The sequence below is a fragment of the Pleuronectes platessa genome, chromosome 19 (assembly GCF_947347685.1).
Source record: "Pleuronectes platessa chromosome 19, fPlePla1.1, whole genome shotgun sequence".
In the NCBI taxonomy this organism is placed as follows: domain Eukaryota; kingdom Metazoa; phylum Chordata; class Actinopteri; order Pleuronectiformes; family Pleuronectidae; genus Pleuronectes; species Pleuronectes platessa.
The window spans coordinates 20,742,869-20,767,525 of NC_070644.1; the positions used below are offsets into that span (position 1 = coordinate 20,742,869).

Below are 24,657 nucleotides of genomic sequence, written 5' to 3' on the forward strand. Positions count from 1 at the left end.
GGCCGCTATTTCTGCAGCAAATTCAATTACTGAAGGCACTTGTACAAAGAGCTGTGACTTCCCTGATGGTGAGATTGGAAAAGGCTGATGGCTGCAGACAGTGAATAATAGGACATGGCTGCGGCTGGGGGGGGGGGGGGGGGGGGGGGCAGGTAGGAGCACAGAAAACAATAAGAGTGATGTGGACAGGTGAGAGAGCGAGGACGAGGCCGCAGGTGATGAAAGGTCACGAGGTCACAAAAGTCCTGTGTCATTATCTCGGTCTGATACAAAGTGAGAGGAGATGATGCTGCGACCCACACGAGTCCTCGTCCATCACTTCCTGTCGCAACAAAACACAACGGAGACGATAAGAGCAGAGGCGGGCAGGATATTAACCTCACACACACACACACACACACACACACACACACACACACACACACATTAACGTTATCGTGTTTCACGTTTTTCTCTTCTCAGTTTGTCGTAAAGTTGGAAGCGTCTCGTCTGTTTTCAAGTCTTTCTTTAAAGTGTCAAGTCAGCAGGTCACATGTTACAGGTCACATGTTACAGGTTACATGTGACCTGTAACATGTGACCTGGTGACCCTGGCTGCTAATTGGCCAGTTTGGCTCCTTTGATCCACAGTGCGATAAATAGATGAAGAGACTCAGTGACTCTGACCAGCGTCCACTCGATGTTAAATGAACCTCATGTTCAAACGTTTAATTCACTGACACAAACAGATCTTTATCATATTTCCTTCTTCACGTGTCAGTTACAGCTTGTGAGCCCCCCCCCCCCCCCCCCCCCCCGTCCTCTGGTCCCGCTCCACAGCCCAGACGAGGGTCTCAGGCTCGTCGAGCTTGGCCGGCCTCTGGAAGATGAGAGTCCTCTCCTGTAATCCTCGTCTCCTGCTCCTCATGCTCATTGTGTGCTTTTCCTCTAATTTCTCCTTTCTCTGCACAAAGCCGTGGCTTTACCCCGAGGAAGAGGGGGATCTAAAGTATTTGATTCCAATTCCAGGCAAACCCTGAGGGGGACTTCATCAGCACGGAGCCGCTCATGTTCCACCGGCAGGCGAGCGCAGAGAGGAGAGGAAAGCTATTAAAGTTGTTTCTTAAAAGGTCAATAACGTCGTCTGTAATGACTGTGACTGGTTAATCCAGATGTGTGTGTGTGTGTGTGTGTGTGTGTGTGTGTGTGTGTGTGTGTGTGTGTGTGTGTGTGTGTCTGTCGTTGATAGACCTGAGTGAAGGATCCGTCAAAACATCCTGACTGACACGTAATGAGAAACGCCACCTGAGTGTAAACACTGTGTGTGTGTCTGTGTCTGTCTGTGTCTGCGTGTGAGTGTGTGTGTGTCTGTAAGCCAATCCTCGCTGAACAATCATACAAATCCCCAAATATGAATGCAGTTTTAATTCTAATACATGTATGTCCATCCATCTGTGTGTCTGTTTGTATGTTTCTGTGTGTGTCTGTCTGTGTGTGTGTGTGTCCGGAGTGCAGCAGAGTGATAGTGTGTGTCTCTGTATGTGTGTGTGTCCTGGGTGCAGCACAGTGATAGCATCTCTCCTGAGCAGCTGATGTGATATTTGCCGTCTCCCGGCCTCGGGTTCCGGTGTCAAGCGACAGATCTCATCTCCAACGTGAGACAATTTCCTCAGATGTGAAAAGACACTTTCAGTCAATAGAGGACAGATTGAACCTGGAGGACGGTTTCATCTTCACTAGTGAGTCACCTTCCTCCCGGGGGCAGAGGCTGACCCCTCCTTTTTTAATAATTTGTATGTTTGGTTGTTTGGTCAATCTGCGCTGAGCTCATCAATCACAACATTACAGGTTATTAAAAGGATGATCACGAGGCCGTCAGGTGTGTGTGAGGCCTCGCTTCTCATTTTACCAGTGCACCCCCCCCCCCCCCCTAATAATCTAATGATCCACCGCCACCGCCACCGCCTCAGGTATCAGCTGCATCAACACGTTAATGTTACATGTGGTTAACATGTTGTCTAATGATGACTCTTTAACATGTTGCCATCACACGACACGTTAATGTTAAAAACCATTTTTCATGTTGTGTAATGACGACACATTAACGTGATTGTTGATCATTTAAAAACTAAATGTCGTTTTAACAAACCTGATCCACATGGAGGTGAAATGAAGAAATAAGATTTTCATTTATAGAAACATCCAATGAAAACAGGAAATGGCTGTTTTTTAACATTAGAAAACAAAAAATAAAAAAATTACCCACATTCAATTTTGGGATTTTCTGTCTTTGAATGGTAATCGTCAAATTTTCAGATTTTGTGTTTCTCTTTTCTAAAATCTGTTGTCTATCTATGTAAAGACCACAAACCTCACAGGTTCTAACAAACCCTCAGATCACACAACATCCAAAGAGGAGAAAATAGAAATAAAGGAAACAAAGAATAAAATGACTTTCATCCAAACAGGAAATAGTTTCACAACCTTAAAGAAAACTATATTTTATAAATGAGATTAGGGAAAGAGAAACGACATCAACATGTGATCACTGTCTGTTGATAAGATATGAACCTTTGTGACAATAACCCAAGAAGAATTCATTCTATGAGAAGATTTAGATCATAACGTGATGTGTTGTCTGAACATTATAAAACTACTTTAATAATAATCATCATCATCATCTCTCTGTACGAATTCATCTCTTTTATTTATTTATCTTATCATCTTTATTTATTCGTATTCCAGATTCGTTTATTTTCTCGTTTTCTGTTGTATTTTTTAGGGAATTTGACAAAATAAAATCTTCAATAATTCTACAAACATGTATTAAAACATAACTCCGTGTTTGAGGCAGAAATTAATCTCTCGTCCACATTCAGAGAATTTGTCTCATTGTGCGTCAGAGTCTCTGATGAGAAGCTTCAGCAGCTTTAATTAAAATCTGACCTGGAGTCTGGTGTTTTAACGACTGGAGGAAATCGTGTGTTCGCTCGGAGACGTCTGATAAAACCAGATCGACGCTGATCCTCGAACCCGAGAGAGATTTATGACGGATTTAACAAGTTTTCAGTTAAACTGCTAAATATTGGTTTGATTACTCAGCACTGGAGAAATTAATGTCTGTATTTAAATTAAAATAAAACCTTATCACCGAGGTATTTAAATAAGACAAACGATGACAGGACTTAAATAATGACTCTGTCTTTATGTCGGCCTTACATTAATATTACTTTTTATCTCCATCCAGGATATTAATAATGGAAACTGTGGGAATTAATACTTTTGATCATTAAGAGTTCAGAGCTGTATGAGTGGGAGAGGTAAGCGCTCAGGTCCCATTAATAACCATCATGAAACTGGGAGCCATAGAGGCTCTCTGCTGATGATTGATCATGAATATTAATAACACACTGGCCTCCTCTGTGGACGTCTTCTCTGCAGCTGCTGCGCCAGGAGAGGCCACATCTTTCATCCACGAGGAGTTTCAATGAGCGAGGGCGTCCTGAGGGCGGAGACACTGTGTCCCTCTCTCTCCTACAGGCTCAGGACGACGTCCTCGTCCAACGTGTCCTCTGAACGTCCAGATCAAGTGTCCTCACTCATCTGGGGACGTAAAGGAACATCTAAAGGTTTGGGACCTAATGCTGAGTTCACTCCAAACGTCTTCCTGTCATGTGATCCAGAGTCTCACAGGTCACAGGAGGTCACACACAGGACACCAGGTCTCATCCGAGGAGGAGACATCTTTGTGTCTCTGACGGGTTCACGCACAGAGATCAGACGGATTCCCAGCATCGTGTGTCCTCGGTAAATTGGCTCAACTGGTGAATTGTGAAATATATTAAAACCCATCAGTGTCTCGATGGGGACGCCCGGTGCACAGGACCGCTCTGTCTCCTGGACCCCGGGTCCCTGTAATGATGAAAGAATCAGAACTGTAAACTCCTGAGGGACTTGAACTCCCCACATTTCTACATGAACACATCCTGTAGTAAAACTCTGATTTATTCCCAGCGAGCAACCCGGGGCGGTGCCACCGGTGCTACCATGACCCCATACATCACGCCTCGTGAGAGCACATATTAAGTGCTTTTCTCATCCCCTCCCCGCCCATTAAAAGTAAATAATCCACAGAGAATGAGGCATTTGTTAAGGAGCGCAGCCATTCTTCATACGTGACAGGTATCTGTTTGTTCAGAGCCGGACGGTGTGTGAGGAGGACGAGGAGGCGCTGAGTGATGATGTGACCGGACTCTTCCTCCTCATATCAAACACAACAGAGGAACCCAGTGGAACACGTGTGTGTTAAACACTGGGCTTCACAATATTCTGTGAATTAAAAACTGTATAAAAAGGTAAACGCACAACGTTCACTTCATTAACACAAATTTCTTAATGAGCGAAGAGAGAAAGCAATTAGTAATTAAGTGCCACCATCACATGAGAATAAATTAAAATTATGCCGCTGCAATGCTTTCATGTTGTTGCATATTTATGACGCTGAACTCATTCCATACCTCCATATAAATCATGCAAATTTATGAAGTGAAGGTTTTGTTTTATTACAGCGTATTATGTCGTGTTCAATGTCTGAGGTGTCGGAGGAACGAGGTAAACGCCGAGATGATGGTGGTTAGCTGGATTATTTATGGCCACTTCCTGTCAGCCGATACACAGCTGTGTGTGTGTGTGTGTGTGTGTGTGTGTGTGTGTGTGTGTGTGTGTGTGTGTGTGTGTGTGTGTGTGTGTGTGTGTGTGTGTGTGTGTGTGTGTGTGTGCGTGTGTGTGTGTGTGTGAGAGTGTGTGTGCGTGTGTGTGAGAGTGATGGAGATATTGATGATAAAATCTGTCTGAAATGTCCACTTCTCACTGAGTGGCTGGAATCACTGAGAACATATGATCTCTTTACACATCATATGTTGATATGTTAAAGATCGAGAGTCAAGAAAAAACAATAAGACTCAAAAAGCTTCCATCGCGACCCTCTTAATTTATTTATTTAATAAAGATATATAAGATATATTATTTATTCATCTTTTCCTTTTACATCTTTTAATTCTCAGTAGAAAATCTGTGATTTGAGTTTCAGTAGTTTATTTATTTAAGTTTATTAATGATGAAGTGAACGTTAACTTGTTTCTGTTTCATTTGACTTCTCGGTCCTGATATTTATGTCTCTACATAAATATACATAAATAAAAATACATGTATTTTCCTGAGCATGAGTTAGCCACCTGTTAGTTTCCACTGTTAGCTAGCTCTCCATTAAAACTGCTACTGGCTGACAACGTCATCCTGAAATAAATCCACATAATCAGATATAAGATGTAATGACTTTCATATACAATTCATATCATTCTACATAAACACATAATCACTTTATTTTTCTATACAAACCCGTAATAAATGATTTATTCATTTATATAATCATATTATAGATGGAATAAATGATTAATTTATTAATATAATCCTACATGAAGACGTAATGACTCTTTTATTTATCCATTTCATGGTATTTAAGATGTAATCACTGGTTTAGTGTTATACATTTTTCAGGAGCTGTGGAATCCATCGACAGCTGCAGGTTTTCCTCTGATTCTTTCAATCACACGATGATTCACATGATAAATAATAGATGTGGTCGATGTGCTGCAGCGCCTCGAGTCCTGAGAGAAGCTCTGCGGCGTTAAATGATCTGAGCCGGGATGAAACGCACACAATGAGCGAGGAGGAGGGTTAAAGTGCTCAGCAAATGAAAAGCTCAGAGCATTCATGTCCTCCCTGTCGGTGTCAGGAACTTTTAAACGCCACATGGTTCTTCAGAACTCTCCTAAAGTACTGACCCGCCGGGCGCCGGCCCCTGACCTGCCGCCGCGCTCCCAACATGATTGCTTTTGTTCTGTCAAGAATATTTAAATGGGGGGGGATAAAAGGCGCTGAGTGCAGGTCGTAACACCACGATTCTTCCAAACTGGTACAGATGCTGCGTGGGGGGGGGGGGGGGGGGGGGGTCACGGCTCGGCGGTTAACAAAGCCTGCATGGTTAAAATGATCCAGACGCGCATTCACTGCAATTTAGCTTGAGTAATAGATGGAGGTCACGCTGGGTCACTTTCAATTTCCACTTCCAGCGGAGAAAAAATGAAAACAACTCATTGCACAAATCTGAATAATTCAGTCACTCAAAAAGGGGAGAGATGAAAATATGGGGCTGAAGAGAGGATAAAGGAAGAGGAGGGCGACACTGTTGCATGTGCTGCTAATGACGGCCGGCCCCTCAGTCATCTCACATAAAAGGCTAATGATGAATCTGACGAGGATATGAATCCAGATGTAAGAATAAAGCGTCCCTTTCTCTCGCAGCCTCACTCCGCTGCCTCTGCTGAGCTTTTAAACTTATCATAAATGTATTAAGATTTGCAGCGGGCCATGAAACAGCTGTAGACAATTAATCTTCTGCAAATCTTATCCGAGGAATTGGTTTCTGCAAAGTAACATCTGCTGCGAGGGGCGATTATTCATGGGCAACGCTCAGCCGCCGCGCTTTTATGCATAGGGCACAATCATTGCCAATGAAGTAAAAATTTATAGTTTTCCCTGTTCAGTAAAAATAACATTCAGCAGCATTAAAACATCATCCATCAACATTGTCCCGGGGCCCGAGGCCGGCCCCGGCACAGAAATTAAAAAGTATTCATTTCGCAGAGAAGTTGCCGAACGCGCTGCTCCACTGAGCTGAGGTCTCCTCTGCAGAGCTGCTGAGGATGAGGGGGGGGGGGGGGGGGGGGGATGAACCTCGTCTCCCCGGAGCCGCTGATCACACGGTGCAGCCCCTGATGGATGACAGGCAACATGGACTTGCCAAATATGAAGTTGGAATCAAATCAAAGCTGCGTAATTTGCTTTGAAAGTAGTTTGTGTGATAAGATGTGTCACAGTTTAGTGTCGAGGAAACTAAACACTGAAAACACACAACGTGTCTCCGACCTCAGGCCTGGAGCCACGAGGGGCTGGGAACCAGTAACAGATCAGACACAGAATCCATCATGAACTGGGAAATGAGAGGAAACAAGAAGGTTTGTGCTTTAATAACAAATGATATATTGACTCTGATTTCACTTGTATTCTCTAATTATTATTTCATTATTTTAGAAACATTTAATCATATTTTGCGGCGACAGGGTTTTTGAGTTCTGTTCACGTTTGATCCTGATGAGCTTCACGCACCAGAACCTCAGAACCTCAGAACCTCAGAACCTCAGAACCTCAGAACCTCAGAACCTCAGAACCTCAGACGGGACGAACCCAGAACCAGCTGTGAGGCCCTGAAAGGTCCGTTTTCAATGGACGGTAGATTAAATGGTAATTTATATTTCTTTTAAATAGATTTGAAGAAGGTATTAATGTTGAATATTAGCAAACGTGCTTTTGGCGGCTCCGGTCACGTGACCTCCTTCACCAGCATCAGCCTCAGCTACCAGAGAAGAACACAACACGGAGAATCAACTACAAGTGTTACTTTAGTGGAAGTACTTGATAATCACTACTGCGGGTACTGACCCTGTTGTGTTGCTAACAGCTGTTCAGTCAGTGTTTACAGTGATACAGCTGTTAACATGGAGGAGACCAGATGTTATTCAATCCCATGTCCAGTGGGACTGGAGCACGACGCACTTCCTGTTTACAAAAAACAAAGGAATAAAACGATATGATGTCAAAACGCTCGTGGACAGAGATCGTCTTAGTTTGTGGACGTAGTCGTGTGGACGAGGACAGACGTGTGGATCAGTCCACTGGGATTCTGAACACGCAAGAGGGTTTAGCTCCCGGAGAGCTGTTGCTAATGCTAAGCTAGCAGCCAACAGGAGATGAGAGATAATGAAATCTTAATGAAACACTGTGAAAGGTAGAAAGTAAAGTGACAGAACTGACACAAGTATAAATATGTGAATGTGCCGAGTGCAGATTGATGAAGATCCTCGTCTTCTTCCCCCGACAGATGGTGACATCATTCACAATGGAGGCCGTCAGCTGGAGCCGCGCCAGACGCCATCTTAATAGGAGTTTGATCATCTGTAACTTTGGCTGCTTGTCAGTTGTTTTGGTTTTTAAACGAGGAAAAGAAAACGAAAATAAATCCTGGCAATCAATCCTCAGATGTGTCCGGTAATTATTTAGAAAAATAATTAAAGTTATTTATCAAAGTGGAGATGATTAAACCAAATTATAAGATACAGAAAATCAGATGAACAAAAGAGTTCAAGAGTTAACATGGAGGAGGCCATGTTTACACGTTAACATGGAGGAGGCCATGTTTACACGTTAACCTGGAGGAGGCCATGTTTACACGTTAACCTGGAGGAGACCATGTTTACACGTTAACCTGGAGGAGGCCATGTTTACACGTTAACCTGGAGGAGGCCATGTTTACACGTTAACGTGGAGGAGGCCATGTTTACACATTAACGTGGAGGAGGCCATTTTAACACACTAACCTGGAGGAGGCCATGTTTACACGTTAACCTGGAGGAGGCCATGTTTACACGTTAACGTGGAGGAGGCCATGTTTACACGTTAACGTGGAGGAGGCCATGTTTACACGTTAACCTGGAGGAGGCCATGTTTACACGTTAACCTGGAGGAGGCCATGTTTACACGTTAACGTGGAGGAGGCCATGTTTACACGTTAACCTGGAGGAGGCCATGTTTACACGTTAACGTGGAGGAGGCCATGTTTACACGTTAACCTGGAGGAGGCCATGTTTACACGTTAACGTGGAGGAGGCCATGTTTACACGTTAACGTGGAGGAGGCCATGTTTACACGTTAACCTGGAGGAGGCCATGTTTACACGTTAACGTGTATTGTTTCGATGTGACACGCTCAGTTTGTCATTAGTTGTGTGGCAAGGACGGATGTGTACACGTTCAATTTAGTTCTTGTGCGTTGTTCATCCATAACTTCCTCAGCTCAGATCCACACAAACTTTCACAACTTTAATTTCACATCAATGAAGCCGTTGATCAGCTGTTTGTTTGAGGAGGTCGTGCTGAAGTGTCGGAGCAGCTTCCTGTTTCCTTTGTGTCGTCTCTGTGGAGGTTTGTGTACGTTTCCCCGAGAGGAGCCGACGCCTCCTGTCTTCATACAACCAGCTCTGAGAAATTGGAAAAGTTGCAGCGATAGATAGGAGCTGACCTGGAAACAAAAGCAATCAGGGCTGGAGGAGGAAGTGGAGCTCGGGGCCAGCGGCCGCCGCCATCAGCCTGAAACCAGCCGCTCTGTCAATGAAAGAAGAAATACCTCCTGAGGCTCGGGGCCGAGGGCAAAGAGGAGTCTGCAATCTCACACCTTCATGTACCTCCGTGCAGGACATCTTTCATGTAACTCCACCTTCTCACTCAGTGCAACACAATCAGTTGTTTGGGACAGATGCTGGACGACGACAAAAATGATTCTTCTCATCACAGACGGAGGGAGGAGACGGGGGCACGCGATTGGAGGAGGAGGTCAGCGACTCGTCCTCTTCCGTCCAATCGCAGCACGAGGACATAATTATTTTCTAAACTAAATAAACTGGAATTTAACCACAAATCAATCAGTTCTCCACTCGGAGAAGTTCAGACTCAATCGTAGCTCAATCAAAGCAGCAAAAAAAATCCATTCTGACCAATTATAGCAGCTTTCATTAGCGTATGTAGATCAGAGGCTGGGAGGACAGATCGGTGTGAGACCCCCCCCTCCTGGTCAGAGCCACTCACCTGCTCCAACATGTGTGTGTCTGACATGTGCACATGAGAGAAACACACACACACACTAAGATCTACACTGAACCTGAATCTGTTCATTTAGTCACTTCTGCTTTATTTAATTCACTTGAATAAAAACCAGAAACAACCTGAGTCATAATATTCTCTCTGTAGTGAAATGTGTTTATTTAGATTTTATTCTATTTCACTTCCTGTTTGTTCATCGGGTTTTAACTTGAACTGAGTGAACTAAATAATATCTCATATAAACATGATTCCATGTTGTGAAAACGTTAACGAGGAAAATCACTTCAAAACTCAAATTATTTCTACGAGCTTTGTTTAGTTAATTTGTCAGATTAAGTTTCAGGTTTCTCCTGTTTCACGTGATGAACAGAAAGGAAACAGTTTTAATTGATGAGAGTGAGTTGAATCCACTGGTTCCCAACATGAGGCTCGGGTCCTCCTCAGGGTCGGGTCTTACATCTGAAGGGTCGTCACATGATTGACAGGAGATGACAGAAAAAGCCCAAAGTTCAGATTCACATGATTTCAGACTTTTCTCTGAACTCTTTTCATTTGAAGCATCAGAATCTCATTGATTATGATCGATCATCAAACTGAAGCTGAGAAGTTCAGAAACGAATCCTTCTCGGATGAAGCAAAGATTATTATTATATGATTATTGATCACTGTTGATCCTCCAGTCGTCAGATGAGATGAATCCGGAGTCAGGAGAAGAAGGAGCTGAGGAAACGTTTCCACTCAGATGGTTTCACAGGCGCCGGCCCCAGAGGAAGCAGAGCATTGTGGGTGTTCTGCGTCCGTATCGACCCGGCTCCTCAGCCTCACATACATCACAGCTGCAGCAGCGAACAGACGCACAACAACGTATTTAAAGACATTACACTGCGACTAATGGCGAGCGCTGGAGCGAGCCTCGGCCATTTAGCCCGTGAGTGGTCGGACGCTCGGTTCCCAGCACAGCGTCATTTAAAATGATGTCCTCTGTGGACTACATTCACTGGGATTCAATTTGGAAATGTATTCATATTTACTTAGTGTACCTGCATTGCATTTGTATAGATCAGTGGAGGGTAAAAGTAAAATGGAGCAAATTGAATGAGCGTATACCGGGAGGTTGTATAGAGTCTGCAGCCGGGGTCAGTCCAATGCCTTTTATGATGTCCCTCTGAAATCTATCTGAATCACATTAAATTGGATATAAAGATGTGCAGACACATACATCACAGTAAATGGTGTGGTGGAGCAGCGCTCGCCAAGAATCCCACCTCCGCAATCTGGTTATAGAATCGGCTTTAGATCCTATTAATAATTCACAATCTGGTTAGTGGAGAACAAACATTTCTGTTCAAGCAATTTGAGTCTGGGGATTGTTATTAGAGGCGTGTGCTGCAGCCAACACACGTAAGCCCGGCTGTGTGTGGAGGCATCACTCTGAGCTATTTCACAGTGTCTGGCTTCTTTATTAAAGCAGCGTCACAGGAAACATGAGTGTGTGTGTGTGTGTGTGTCTGTGTGTGTGTGTGTGTGTGTGTGTGTGTGTGTGTGTGTGTGTGCGTGTGTGTGTGTGCAGCAGTTTGTTCTGAGCAGGAGACGCAGGAATCACATCATCATTTCACCACAAACTCCGGTGGCAGCTCTTCATCATCATCATCATCATCGTCTCCTTCAGCCGGAAAGTGTTTGCAAATCAAAAATCAAGTTTTGTCTGAAATGAGGAGAATTTGAACAAAGAGGAAACGTGAATGTTTTTCTCTTCAGATCGTTTCTGGATTCAAACAGAGAAAATAAAACAGAGAAATGTTGAAGCTGCAGAGTTCAGGTGAAATTCTCTGTGAAGTGAATAATTTACATGAAACATGAAGCAGAACTGATGAAATATGAAAAATAACAAAAAGTTTAAACAATAAAGTTAAAATTCAAAATCATCTTTTTTATATAGATTTTAAATATTTTATGGATTATTATCAATCATCGATAAATTATATCTGCACTGATGAAACGTCTCTGATATAAATCTTTACTCTGCAGGAGATTCATAGCTTCATTATTTTAGTTTTTATTGATTTGTTGGAAAAAATGTTTCCTTCAGAAAATTCAGTTAAGTGATGTTTGTTCATGACAGAATAAATATGAATAAAATATTAATATTCAGAGTCTTGAAGCCGAAACTGTTTCTTTAATATTTTAATCATTAAATATATTTGTATCAAGAGTTTGTGTGTAAACATGGAATCAGTCTATTTCCTGAAGTGTGAGTGTAATAGATCCTGATCCTGCAACATGTGGAGACAGATGTTGACTCATCTGATCACATGACGTCACATCTGCATTTTAATCGACAGATATTTTCACTCTGAACATTTAATTTTGATTTTAATCTGAAAGATAAAAAGTGAAGAAACAAAGACGTTTATAAAAAATAAGAGAAACAAAGAGTTCAGAAAAAATTATACATGATGATTTATTTTAAATATATTTTCATCCTGTTTAATTTTATCAGAATAAATCTGAGGATTAAATTTACATACAATTTAAATAAAACTGTAAATAAAACTCAGAGCTGATGGATTTTTACTGCAGATAGTAGAAACACACGTGTCCTCTCTGAATTACGGGAAATATTTTAAAATATCCGATTTCCAGATGAACAGATAAAGATCAAATCTGTTCTTTTACTTCAGTTATTTAATCTTACAATCTCTTCTATTTAAATTCAAACTGGACTAAAATTAAACAAATGAAAAATGAGTTTTTGTATTATGAGTAATTTTCACAGGCTGGAAACTGAAACTGTTTTATCTGATGATAGAAAAATATAAAAGAGGATCGACAACATCAAAAATATACAAATCTCATTTTAATTACGGGTTTGAATTAATCTTTTTAGCTTTGTTCTTTTGTTATCATTTATTTTTTCTTGGTCTACTAATTTAAATTTCTGCAGTTTCTCTCTGATCTGATTTATGTTCTCATGTTTTTATTTCCTGTTATTCTCACCTGTGTGTTTGTGTCTTAAATTGAAACTGTTGAACAGGAGGTTGGATGAAGAACGTGAATCTTCTTCTTCATCATTTTTTACTTTCATTTCTTTCTATTGTAACTTTCTGTTCACATCGTCTTCGAGTCGAGGAATTCATCTTCACATCAAACAACTCGATGATGACATCGTTTTTAAAATTACATTAATAAAAGATAAATCAATACATGAATAAAAGTTTGTCTGTGTGTGTGTGTGTGTGTGTGTGTGTGTGTGTGTGTGTGTGTGTGCCTGTCCAGTAAATAAAGATCCATGTCCAGTTTAAAAACACATTTATAAACAGTTAATAACATTTTAAACTGAATATCTGCTTCATTTTAAAGTCACATGATCTGTACTGAGTCAACTGTGATCACGTGCTGCCCCCTGCTGGTGAAAACACATCGTTGCACACAGGACGTCAGGAGGAAGCAAAGAAGGATCTGAGCTGTTTGATCTTATTTAAAGTTCTCATGTGGTTAATGACGAGGAGTCGTGGTCGCTCTGTCCCGTGATGATGCTGCTGTATTTCTTCTGCTGCTCCTCCTTCAGAGAATCCTTCACCTTCCCTCGTTTCAACCCTCCGTCCCTGAGAAGAAGAAGAAGAAGAAGAACAAGAAGAAGAAGAAGAAGAAGAAGAAGAAGAAGAAGAAGAAGAAGAAGAAGAAGAACAAGAAGAACAAGAAGAAGAAGAAACATCTGTTTGAGTTCACAGCTTCAGAAGGAGAACGAGCAGTGATCTGAGTTCTGGTGGCTCCTCACCAGTCCAGGTCCAGGAGACCCCCCCGATGGGCGACAGCAGATTTCACTCTGTTTGCAAACTGAGCAGCGTCCTCTCCCTCCTGCTCACACAGATATTAGTGTTATAGAATGTTTATATAAGAACATGTAGAACAACAATGGTCCTTCAACTCATTGATTGTTAAAGTTATTAAACCAGTGAGTCCTGAACAGGTTCAGTTACTGGTTTTATACTGAATCTATAAATCAGGAAATTAAAACGTAGTAAATCTCTCATACGGAATCAATTTTTATATATCTTAAAATCAGATGAATCTTTGTCTGGACAGATGAGGTGTTTTGGAGGCGGGGCTTCGTACCTGTATGGTCATGGGGGGGAGGTACCACACGTTGACGACGATGGCCCAGCTGGTCATCATGCGGAGCAGGTAACTCACCATGTTGTATTTACTGCTGTTCCAGAAGGCGTCTCCGAACCGAGGGTCGTACTGAGACACAGAGAACTGAGGTCACACTCAACTCAACTGTGTTCTGCATCTCTGATAGAGAAACAAGGAAGTGGGGGTCTGAGGTTCTGATGAAGTTCTAATGAAGTTCTGAGGTTCTGATGTCTCAGGTTCTGTTGTCATGTCTGAAAACACCGTGTGTGTGTTTGTGGTGAAACGTGATGTCGTGGTTCGGACCTTGATGGCCACCGGGTGGATGGTTCCTCCGATTTCAAAGCTTCCTTTCTTAAACATCATGACCGACGTGTTGTTGATGCAAGTTCCTGTTTGACACAGAGAAACAGGAAGTCATGATCATCCCCCCCTCACATGACCGGGGGCCGAGCGGCGTGGAGCAAACTGACCTTCAGGAAATATCAGGATGGGAAGTTTGTTCTTTGCTGCGACGTGAGCTCTGAGCCTGAAGAGACATGAAGAGACAGGAAGAGACATGAAGAGACAGGAAGAGACAGGAAGAGACATGAAGAGACATGAAGAGACATGAAGAAACAGGAAGAGACAGGAAGAGACAGGAAGTGACAGGAAGAGACATGAAGAGACAGGAAGAGACATGAAGAGACAGGAAGAGACAGGAAGAGACATGAAGAGACATGAAGAGACAGGAAGTGACAGGAAGAGACATGAAGAGACAGGAAGAGACATGAAGAGACAGGAAGAGACAGGAAGTGACAGGAAGAGACATGAAGAGACATGAAGAGACATGAAGAGACATGAAGAGACAGGAAGAGACATGAAGAGACAGGAAGAGACATGAAGAGACATGAAGAGACATGAAGAGACAGGAAGTGACAGGAAGAGACATGAAGAGACAGGAAGAGACATGAAGAGACAGGAAGAGACAGGAAGTGACAGGAAGAGACATGAAGAGACAGGAAGAGACATGAAGAGACAGGAAGAGACAGGAAGAGACATGAAGAGACATGAAGAGACATGAAGAAACAGGAAGAGACAGGAAGAGACAGGAAGTGACAGGAAGAGACATGAAGAGACAGGAAGAGACATGAAGAGACAGGAAGAGACAGGAAGAGACATGAAGAGACATGAAGAGACAGGAAGTGACAGGAAGAGACATGAAGAGACAGGAAGAGACATGAAGAGACAGGAAGAGACAGGAAGTGACAGGAAGAGACATGAAGAGACATGAAGAGACATGAAGAGACAGGAAGTGACAGGAAGAGACAGGAAGAGACAGGAAGAGACATGAAGAGACATGAAGAGACATGAAGAAACAGGAAGAGACAGGAAGAGACAGGAAGTGACAGGAAGAGACATGAAGAGACAGGAAGAGGTTTCCATGAGTCCTCGTCCATCGTCACAACAACCAGGACAAACAGGAAACAGACGAACAACAGAGACAAGTTTTCATTTCTACATATTTCAGAGTTGTAACTTTAACCTGTTGGTCACCGCGTGGCGGTCCCTCATCTCCGACCTCTCGAACCAAATGTGGGGACACGACCTGACCATCGACCTCTGAAGGACCCCCATCAGACCGCCGTGAACCTGGCCCACCTGAGGACGACAGGAAGCACAGAGCCGTGACATCACGTCCTCAACACGCCGAGCCGTGACATCACGTCCTCAACGCGCCGAGCCGCTGTACGGACGACACTCACCATCGCGTAGCAGCCGTCATTGGCCAGAATCACCACGTCGATCGGAGTCGTGTGATTGGACACACAGATTCCTCCTTTCTGAGGCCGGTTGTCTCTGGAGACACAAGAAGTAATCAGATACTTTACTTCAGTAAAAGTACAACGACAGCAAAGACTAAATACTACAAAGTCCTGCACTCTGACGTTTACCAGGGTCAATTATTATTATTTATATTTGTGTAACTTCACGTCGTTACAGTGCCACAGTAAAGATGATGAAGTATTTTCTAGATCGTGTTTTGTGTATTTCTAGATTCCTTCATATTCATATTTCTTGGTGTTTTCTATTTTTCTTAGTGATTTCTTGTTATTTATTTCTGTATTTCTCAGTATTTTCTAGATTTCTCTGTAACTTCCTCAGTCAGAGTAAAGTTCTACTACAAGTACACATGTAATGAAAGTTCCTCCAGATACTGAGGTGTACTGGGTTCTTCTCCTGACGTGTGGATCTGGACGGAACCAGTCGCTCCCACTGACCTGTTGTGATAGTGGACGGTCGCCGACAAACCTCTGGCACAGATTCTGTAGCAGGTCACATGAACCAGTTCACTGAGCCACGTCTTCACACTGACACACACACACACACACACACACACGCACACACACACAACATGGATGAACATTACAACATGTTAATCAACACACTGGAAACTGAGTTGTTGTTGTCGTACCTGCTTTCAGGCAGAAACCCGACCAGAGTCGTTCCGATCACGAGCCACGAGAGTCCGATGACAGTGAGAGTGATTCTGCAGGAACATGAGAGATGAACGTCCGGGACCAGAATCATAAAGTGTTGATATGAGACCTTATTATTAATATTGATAAATGTCACTGACCTGAGAGGGAAGAGGACGCCGTAACGCACGAAGACGCCGAGGCCCCAGATGACGGTGAGGCGGAGGCTGATGTAGCGGAAGTTGTGGTTGGTGCGCGTGAGGAGGTTCCAGGAGGCGAGCTCCTCGGAGGAGAAGCGCTGCGTCACCTGGTCGTCCACGATGCTCTCCACGCCCTCCTTGTAGAAGAAGAGGGCGTCGCTCAGGGAGAACTCCGCCCCTGCCGGCGCCATCTCCTCCTCCATCGAGCCGCCCGCCCGCTCAATGATCCCTGGGAAACAACTGAGTTAAGACTTTACCAAGAACTAAGAAAGATTCTAACTCACTGCAGGTGTTTGATCATTTATAATAAGACTTGATTAGATACCAGTGAGTTTGTTTTAATGGTAACCTGACGACACTTCCTCCTGTTGTACATAAACGAAGCCAAAACATCTCGGACACAAACGCTGCCATCTTGTGGTGATGAGAGAATTAACAGTCAGAGTCTGTTCAGTGTTCATGAAGCTGTGCTATTGAGGTTTTTACTTTGGTCCTTGTCCCATCTGATTACATGGAGGAGGAGGGGTTTGTGACTTATACTGCAGTCAGCCACCAGGGGGCGCTCCACATGACAAGCTCCTTGACGACTTTGAGTTATCGCCTGATTACATTCAGTTAACTTTAATTAATGTCTCACAAAGGAACATGTGACACACGTGTTTAAATCCTCCAGTTTAATGAGAACAGGTTTTAAATCACTTTCTGTTTCGACTCATTAACTGACGGAGAAACTTCACTGTTTCGTTACAGGACGATGAAAATGAGTTGTTCAGTTTAGTTTGTGTTGTTTGTGTGATTCGAATCCTCCCGAACTCTGAGTCATGTGACCACGTATGAGAAAGTGTCTGAGGTCACGAGGACGACGACCTCCAGCATTTAACCCTTCATGAACCAGCAGCTCCACAAACACTGACACACGGCTGCTGCATGTCCAGATACCAAACTGTGTTTTTATATGAAACAGCTAAACTGTGTGTGTGCTTGTGTGTGTGTATGTGTTTGTGGTGGGTGTGTGTGCGTGTGTGTGTGTGCGTGTGCGTGTGCGTGTGCGTGTGCGTCTGCATGTGGTCCGGTTGTGTGTGTGTATGTGTGTGTGGTGGGTGTGTGTGCGTGTGTGTGTGTGCATATGTGTGTGTGCGTGTGCATGTGCATGTGTGCGGTTGTGTGTGTCGTCTGTTCGGTCAAACTTATATAATCTGCTGCTGTTGCATCATCACCCTGAAACGAGCCATGTGGGTTTTGAAACCCCGACATCAGACGTCCGAGCCGACCAATGGGAAGCTCCCACACACACACAGTCACATGACCTGAGTGCAGCCGGACGGCATGTGCTGAGTCATTTACACATGATCCTGATGAAAATAATCCCTTCATATATAATATGTACATATACTGTATATTAGTTATTTGGGTTCTAAACGCAAAGATATTCAGGAGTTAAGATATTTAAACTTTTTGAGAAGAGACTTTTTTGAGTTGGAAGTTGGACGACCTCTTGACACTGAAGCGTCGGACGTCTTGTCGCCATCTGGAGAGTGGTGCATCTTGGGTAGTGTAGGCTAACAGCAGCCTGATGAAGCCCTGTGTGAATCTTACAGGTGATAAACATGTGAGCTGACTCACCGTTGGGCAGAGGCACGGGGACGCTCGGCTGCTCCTGGCGTCCTCTCTGGATTCGTAACGTCGCCCACTAGGAACACACGTGACCTCGGACATTTAGACTGAACACACACGCTCGGTAAAGATGAAGACGACAAAGTGTCTGAATGTAAAAACACGACAACAGACAGGAAGCTGAGAGTGGACTGGGCTTCACGTTACCTCCAGGATCTTGACCAGGATCTGGATGTAGACGCTGGTGACGCCCAGCGAGAGGCCGCACATGGCCGGCAGCATGATGAAGAAAACCACCACGAACATCCAGGCCTGGAACACGCCCACAGCCACGGGCCAGAGGTCGTCCATCACCACAGGAGGTCACTGATCTGCGGCTCCGAGGTCACGTCATCGTCTCACACTGAAACACAATAGATGGACTGAGCCGATTCTCCAGGGGATGAATCCTGAAGCATTTTCATCTAGCGCCACCATCAGGTCAAACTTTGAATCGTTCGATACTGAAATTCCTCATCAGCTGTTAAGTCCCTGAAACTTTTAAATATTGAATCATTGTCTGTTTCTGTTTATTTGATTTTAAAGTATTTCTGAAGGAGAATCAAACACAAACAAACGATTTATTTTTACAAACTAAATAATTCACACAGAACTGGAGGATTTTTCTTCAAATGACTAAACACAAATATTTTCACATGAGAAGCTGAAAAGTGACTTAAAAAAACCTCTGCTCACATATTCATCAATAATAAAACAATAATTAAACAGAATATGAAGTATAACAAAGTTAATAAACAGTACTTTTACCTTTTGTTGGCACTTCTACAGGATTTTAACTTTATTATATAACGGTATTTGTACTTTAATCTTAGAGAATAGTTCTCTGTGTTCAGAGTTCTCTGTAACACGTTAAGTACTTAAACTTTAAATAATAGAAGTACTTACGTAACACGAAGTGAAGAGTACTCGCTCCAGCTGCCCTGTACTCGAGTAGAAGTACTCGAGTAGATGTTCAGTCTGACGGTGAAGATGAGATTAAACCGAACGAACTGATTTAAACTGATAAACAAGAGAAACAACACGAACTAAATCACGTGATTTATTTATTTACCTTTTTTCAGACGAGAGGAGAAAAAACTAACTGCTGGTCCTCTGCGACAGACCACGCCCCCTGCTGCTGCGTCACCCTGACGTGCTGACGTAGACTCCCTGCGCTGCCGTGACGCTCGCTAAATCAGGTTAGCAGTTAGCATCTCGTTAGCTGCAGGTCCACAGTGGTTTAGCTGCATGTTAGCTTAGCAGGTGGTTAGCAGCGGGTTCCCAGTAGGCTAGCTGCAGGTTAGCATCACAAACAACATGGCGGAGCCCACAGTTCGTGTTTCCGGGATCGTTTTATCTTCTTTAATGTTTCAGCATCTGAACAGTGACGCGGACGCGGTGAGGAACACGTTGATGGGATGAAGGTGTTTTAATGAGCGAAGCAACAACACGTGACTGAACGGACTGGTTCTGGTTCGAGCTTCATTAGATGAACTGGTTCTCTGAGGAGCTGCAGGAACTCGAATCTGGATCTGATGCTTCATTCTGACAATGTTTAATTCAATAAAAGATTCTTAAATCAGTAAATATCGTTTCAAATAACTCAACAAAGCTGTAGAACCTTAAATCACGAGATGCTGATTCATCCCTTTTTATCTAGTTTAATGTTTTTTTCTTCTACAGTTGAATTATTAAAACTGTGACTTCAGTAAAGTTCAGTGACTGTGTCAGAGCTTCACTTGAAGTCCTGAACCTCAGGGATCAGTCCAGTGGAGAGCGGGTGATGAGGCTGGTTCCTCGATGTGACAGTGAGGTGGATGTTGGATCTAATCCCATGTGTCTGGTGTGTGTCTGCAGGAGGGACTGGTCCTGGGTCAGAGCAGCGTTGAGGAGCAGGTGACCATCAGTGACTCTCAGCCTGATCACATCCACATCGAGGAGATCTACAGTCAGTTCTCTGCTTTAACTTGAGTCACTTTGAGTGTTTGATCTTCAGTGAAGAGCCTGAACTCTTCTTCCTCTGCTGAAAAGTAAATCTTTCATTTCTGCCACAGATGTTCAGAAGCACATGACGTGTCCCAGGCTGAGCAGGTGAGTTTCTGCAGATTCATTCACTCGGTTGTGTTAATGTTAAACTGTTTAACTTTCTGTGTGTGAAGTTTTTACAACAGTGTTGGAGACGTGAACATGGAGGAGCTACACAAAGTCCTTGCAAACAACAAGCAGGTAAGAAACCACCGAGTGTCGGACGTGGATTAGAACCAGCAGGGTCAGGTCTGATGATGTCATGCACCGGCAGGAGGACGTGATTGGCTGGTACAGACAGAGACGGAACTCAGATCAACGGATGACGTTCAGAGAAAAGATCGTCCACGAGAACCTGAAGACGTGTCTGTCCAACCCTCACATGCTGTTTGTGCTGCTGACGCCCAGCAAGCTGACGTCTGCGGGCGCCACCCACCGGACGGAGTACGCCGCCTTCATCTCCCGCAGCAGGTGAGGCCGCCGCCTTCAATATGACAATGATTTCCTTGTTTGATTGATTAGAAATATATGTTTCACTTTATTCACTTATTTTATCAGACAAAACAAAACATTTTATTCTCTCATATGATAAAAAACATGGAAACTAAAACCAACAAATATTTGATGTTCAATGTTCTTCGCCTGTGAAGGACGTTCCTCAACGTTCGCGTCCTGGTCACTAACCTGGGTTTACTGGAGCAGCTGGCGTACTGGAAGATGTCCACTTCCTGTTCAGCAGCAGGTTATAACCTCACCATGAAGAAACACGGGTACAACCTCGGACGCAGCTGCACACCCACATCACGTCTACATCACATCACGTCTACATCACGTCTACATCACGTCTACATCACGTCACGTCTACATCACGTCACGTCTACATCACGGCATGTCTACATCACGGCATGTCTACATCACGTCTACATCACGTCATGTCTACATCACGTCACGTCTACATCACGTCTACATCACGTCTACATCACGTCACGTCTACATCACGTCACGTCTACATCACGGCATGTCTACATCACGGCATGTCTACATCACGTCTACATCACGTCATGTCTACATCACGTCATGTCTACATCACGTCTACGTCACGTCTACATCACTTCACGTCTACATCATGTCTACGTCACGTCTACATCACGTCTACATCACGTCACGTCTACATCACGGCATGTCTACATCACGGCATGTCTACATCACGTCTACATCACGTCATGTCTACATCACGTCACGTCTACATCACGTCTACATCACGTCACGTCTACATCACGTCACGTCTACATCACGGCATGTCTACATCACGGCATGTCTACATCACGTCTACATCACGTCATGTCTACATCACGTCTACGTCACGTCTACATCACTTCACGTCTAGATCACGTCTACATCACGTCTACATCACTTCACGTCTACATCATGTCTACGTCACGTCTACATCACATCACGTCACATCACGTCTACATCATGTCTACATCACATCAAGTCTACTTCACGTCTACATCACGTCATGTGTACATCATGTCTACGTCACGTCTACATCACATCACGTCACATCACGTCTACATCATGTCTACATCACATCAAGTCTACTTCACGTCTACATCACGTCATGTGTACATCACATCACGTCTACTTCACGTCTACATCACGCCTACATCACGTCTACATCACGCCTACATCACGTCACGTCTACGTCACCTCACGTCTACGTCACGTCAACATCACGTCTACATCACGTCATGTCTACATCACGTCTACATCACGTCATGTCTAAATCACGTCTACATCACGTCATGTCTACATCACGTCTACATCACGTCATGTCTAAATCACGTCTACATCACGTCATGTCTACATCAAATCACGTCTACGTCACGTCAACATCACGTCTACATCACGTCATGTCTACATCACGTCTACGTCACGTCTATAATGTTGACTTCTCTCCCTGTTGTTGCAGGTCGAATTTCTTCTCCTCCAACGGGCTCCTGAGGGAAGTCAATGAAGTGAATAAAATGAACGACTCTCTGCAGGTGGAGCTGCAGGTGAGAACCAGAGGAAACAGAGCCGCTGGTTTGAGGAACACGTGAGACTCGTATTGAACTCCTTCATGTTTCCGTGTGTGGGACAGAAAGCGTGCAGAGACGTGGAGGAGAGCGAGAGTCTGCTGGAGGAGCTGCAGGCCGAGGTCTCAGCGCTGAGGAGGAGAGTCCGGGAGAAGCAGCAGAACGAAGCGGGAAAAGGTCGGTTCTCAGTTCATAAGACATTTGATGCACAGAGAAGATGTTCAGAAACTCATCTTTGTGTGTTTGTCTATTTGCAGAAACCGTCAGCGATCCGTCTGAGCACAGGAACAACCTGCTGCTCCGCGAGGCGCTCACCGCTCTGTTCGCCAGCTCGCCTCTCTTCCACACACAGACTCTGACTCTGGAGGCGTTTCCTGTTCCTGTCGTCTGCGGCGCCAAACACGATGAACACGTTTCCACGATCTCAAAGTGCAACGCTCCCGACTCCAGAGAGACGAACTGTCGGAAGAGGCCGAGAGCGGAAACACAGGAGCAGCAGGTCCTGACTGGAGCACACGCCTGGTTCTAATGGTCACATGACTCTGATGTCACGTTTGGAAGCAGCTGATTGGATCCTGACAATGAACAGTTTGATTTGTTGAGTCTAACACGCTGAAATGTTCATTGTAAAGAGAAACTATTGTATTATTATACTGTAAACATTTTAAAGGTTCAGGTTACTCGGTTAATTTTTTCTAAATACATTTGTTAACATAATGAAAATGTGTTATTACACAGTTTTTAAACTTCACATTGGTTCAGTTTGTTCAATGTGAAGAAAACATCTTGAGGTGAACGACAACAAACTGACGACAAAAGACTCATAATTAACAGGTTTTAATTCACAAATGACACAAACGCACATAAACACACACTCATACAGACACGGGTCCGTCCCCTAATGCAGATGTTTGATGCCACAGATGTTGGGATCCTTCATGAACTGTGGGTGTTTGTGAGTCACCGACATGAAACCTGCAGGAAAGAGTCGAGTGAATTAAATCTGAGAAGCTTTAGTGACATCTAGTGGTGAATTTACATATAACAACAGACTGAACCCCGTGGACAGGAGCTGTTTTCAGACATGAACTCAGTCAAATGTTGTCGGGACATGTTATGGCGTCGGCCCTCATCACCAGAAGATCTGGAATCTCCTCGTGTTTCCAAGTGGACGTCTTCGTCTTCTACGTGTCCGGCTCCTCTTCTTCATCCTGAGATGTTTGTGTTCCTCCAGTTTCACGTCACGTGTTAGAAACCTCATCCACACGTCCACTCGCTCACTGAAGCTTCCACACATTGTCCTGCTGGTTCCTCACATGGACTCACTCTGACATGTTACACACATTTTACCAGGAGGCTGCTGGAGAAGATCCAGAACATGTCCAGAGACACTGACTCAGACATTTGTTCTCACACACACAACCTTCAGAACGTGTCAGGAACATGTGATGAACACGTCAGGAACACGTGAGGAACACGTCAGTGGTTCAGTTCATGTCTGAAAACAGCTTCAGTAACACGAGTGAACAGAATCTTACCCATGGAGTGAGCTTTCTTTATGGCCTTGGAGATTTCCTTCTGTTTTCTTCCACACAAACCTGAGGAATCAGAGCGGAGACGAGTCACAGATCTGATCTCAGATCAATCACCTGACATCACATGGATCACCTGACGTCACTGCCACTCACCTGTGATGTGTCGGCCGTAGATCCGTCCTGTGTGAGGGGAGATGAACTGAGACAGCAGCTGTAGGACAGGTAGACGTGTTAGTGACATGACACACTCACGCACACAGACACACACAGACACACAAACAGGTGTCACTCACCTGGATGTTCTTGAAATCCACCTGCACGTTACACAGGACACATCCGGTCTGAGCCTCTTTAAACGGATTTTCCATCTTCACGAGCTGACGACATGAACACAAACATCATCACGTGGTTAAACTTAATTCATGACGTATTACCTGAGGTTCCTGTCATGAATGATATCACTCACCACGTCATCTTTCCGTTGGACCACGTTTGACGTCACACTCCTCAAACCTACAGAGACAGATGTCACAGTCAGTCTCCTTGCTGGGCTAGTTAGCATTAGCATTAGCATTAACTGGACATTTGATTTGAAAACGTAACAAACTGCGTCACATTCACACAGAAACTAGACGTTGAGTTGATCTTACTCGTGTTTCCATGTTGAGATAAAATCGAGTTTAACCGCAGCGACAATCTCAGAGGGAACATGTTGACCTGACACCGGAAGTGAAGCGGTCCGACCTGTGAGCGGGTCCGGCGCGTCCGTGAGGAGGGACTGTCAGTTCCTACCTCTTCGTTTGTCTGTTGTGGGTTTTTAA

The 24,657-nt window shown here is 44.0% G+C and overlaps 3 protein-coding genes across 6 annotated transcripts; 1 reads left to right on the plus strand and 2 right to left on the minus strand.

The window, feature by feature from the left end:
- Nucleotides 1-13,044: 13,044 nt before the first annotated feature.
- Nucleotides 13,045-19,366, minus strand: gpat3 (glycerol-3-phosphate acyltransferase 3). Of its 2 annotated transcripts, XM_053411006.1 has the most exons (14): nt 19,271-19,366; nt 19,105-19,176; nt 18,367-18,562; nt 18,169-18,235; nt 16,507-16,774; nt 16,342-16,416; nt 16,148-16,237; nt 15,632-15,725; nt 15,412-15,527; nt 14,360-14,415; nt 14,193-14,278; nt 13,869-13,997; nt 13,531-13,610; nt 13,045-13,357 (listed from the first exon to the last, which is right to left on the minus strand). In XM_053411006.1, exons 3-14 carry the CDS (start codon nt 18,508-18,510, stop codon nt 13,240-13,242), a joined length of 1,323 nt encoding a protein of 440 aa, XP_053266981.1. In that variant the 5' UTR covers nt 18,511-18,562; nt 19,105-19,176; nt 19,271-19,366; the 3' UTR covers nt 13,045-13,239. The 2 variants fall into 2 exon arrangements, with proteins under 2 accessions (XP_053266981.1, XP_053266980.1); XM_053411005.1 differs by having other exon boundaries at nt 19,105-19,344.
- abraxas1 (abraxas 1, BRCA1 A complex subunit) lies at nt 17,850-23,317 on the plus strand. Of its 3 annotated transcripts, none has more exons than XM_053411009.1 (9): nt 17,850-19,397; nt 20,056-20,146; nt 20,253-20,289; nt 20,358-20,424; nt 20,498-20,694; nt 20,874-20,993; nt 22,196-22,280; nt 22,367-22,478; nt 22,559-23,317. In XM_053411009.1, exons 3-9 carry the CDS (start codon nt 20,267-20,269, stop codon nt 22,828-22,830), a joined length of 876 nt encoding a protein of 291 aa, XP_053266984.1. In that variant the 5' UTR covers nt 17,850-19,397; nt 20,056-20,146; nt 20,253-20,266; the 3' UTR covers nt 22,831-23,317. The 3 variants fall into 3 exon arrangements, with proteins under 3 accessions (XP_053266984.1, XP_053266982.1, XP_053266983.1); XM_053411007.1 differs by lacking the exon at nt 17,850-19,397 and adding an exon at nt 19,404-19,596; XM_053411008.1 differs by lacking the exon at nt 17,850-19,397 and adding an exon at nt 19,493-19,622.
- On the minus strand, nt 23,123-24,633 carry mrps18c (mitochondrial ribosomal protein S18C). Its single transcript, XM_053411010.1, has 6 exons — nt 24,487-24,633; nt 24,303-24,349; nt 24,130-24,213; nt 23,990-24,047; nt 23,840-23,899; nt 23,123-23,276 (listed from the first exon to the last, which is right to left on the minus strand). The coding sequence occupies exons 1-6, from the start codon at nt 24,545-24,547 to the stop codon at nt 23,200-23,202; spliced, it is 387 nt and encodes a 128-aa protein (XP_053266985.1). The 5' UTR covers nt 24,548-24,633; the 3' UTR covers nt 23,123-23,199.
- Between the last annotated feature and the right edge of the window lie 24 nt (nt 24,634-24,657).

Coding starts and splice junctions, on each gene's coding strand:
- gpat3 (XM_053411006.1), bottom strand. CDS start 18,510: ATGGACGACCTCTGGCCCGTGGCTGTGGGCGTGTTCCAGGCCTGGATG. Junction 15,726..16,147: donor ACCGTCCACTATCACAACAG/GTCAGTGGGAGC, acceptor TTGTGTCTCCAG/AGACAACCGGCCTCAGAAAG. Junction 13,998..14,192: donor TCCACCCGGTGGCCATCAAG/GTCCGAACCACG, acceptor TCTGTGTCTCAG/TACGACCCTCGGTTCGGAGA.
- abraxas1 (XM_053411007.1), top strand. CDS start 19,516: ATGGCGGAGCCCACAGTTCGTGTTTCCGGGATCGTTTTATCTTCTTTA. Junction 20,290..20,357: donor ACGTGTCCCAGGCTGAGCAG/GTGAGTTTCTGC, acceptor CTGTGTGTGAAG/TTTTTACAACAGTGTTGGAG. Junction 22,479..22,558: donor GCAGAACGAAGCGGGAAAAG/GTCGGTTCTCAG, acceptor GTCTATTTGCAG/AAACCGTCAGCGATCCGTCT.
- mrps18c (XM_053411010.1), bottom strand. CDS start 24,547: ATGTTCCCTCTGAGATTGTCGCTGCGGTTAAACTCGATTTTATCTCAA. Junction 24,350..24,486: donor ATCTCAACATGGAAACACGA/GTAAGATCAACT, acceptor CTGTCTCTGTAG/GTTTGAGGAGTGTGACGTCA. Junction 23,277..23,839: donor AAAGAAAGCTCACTCCATGG/GTAAGATTCTGT, acceptor TCTTTCCTGCAG/GTTTCATGTCGGTGACTCAC.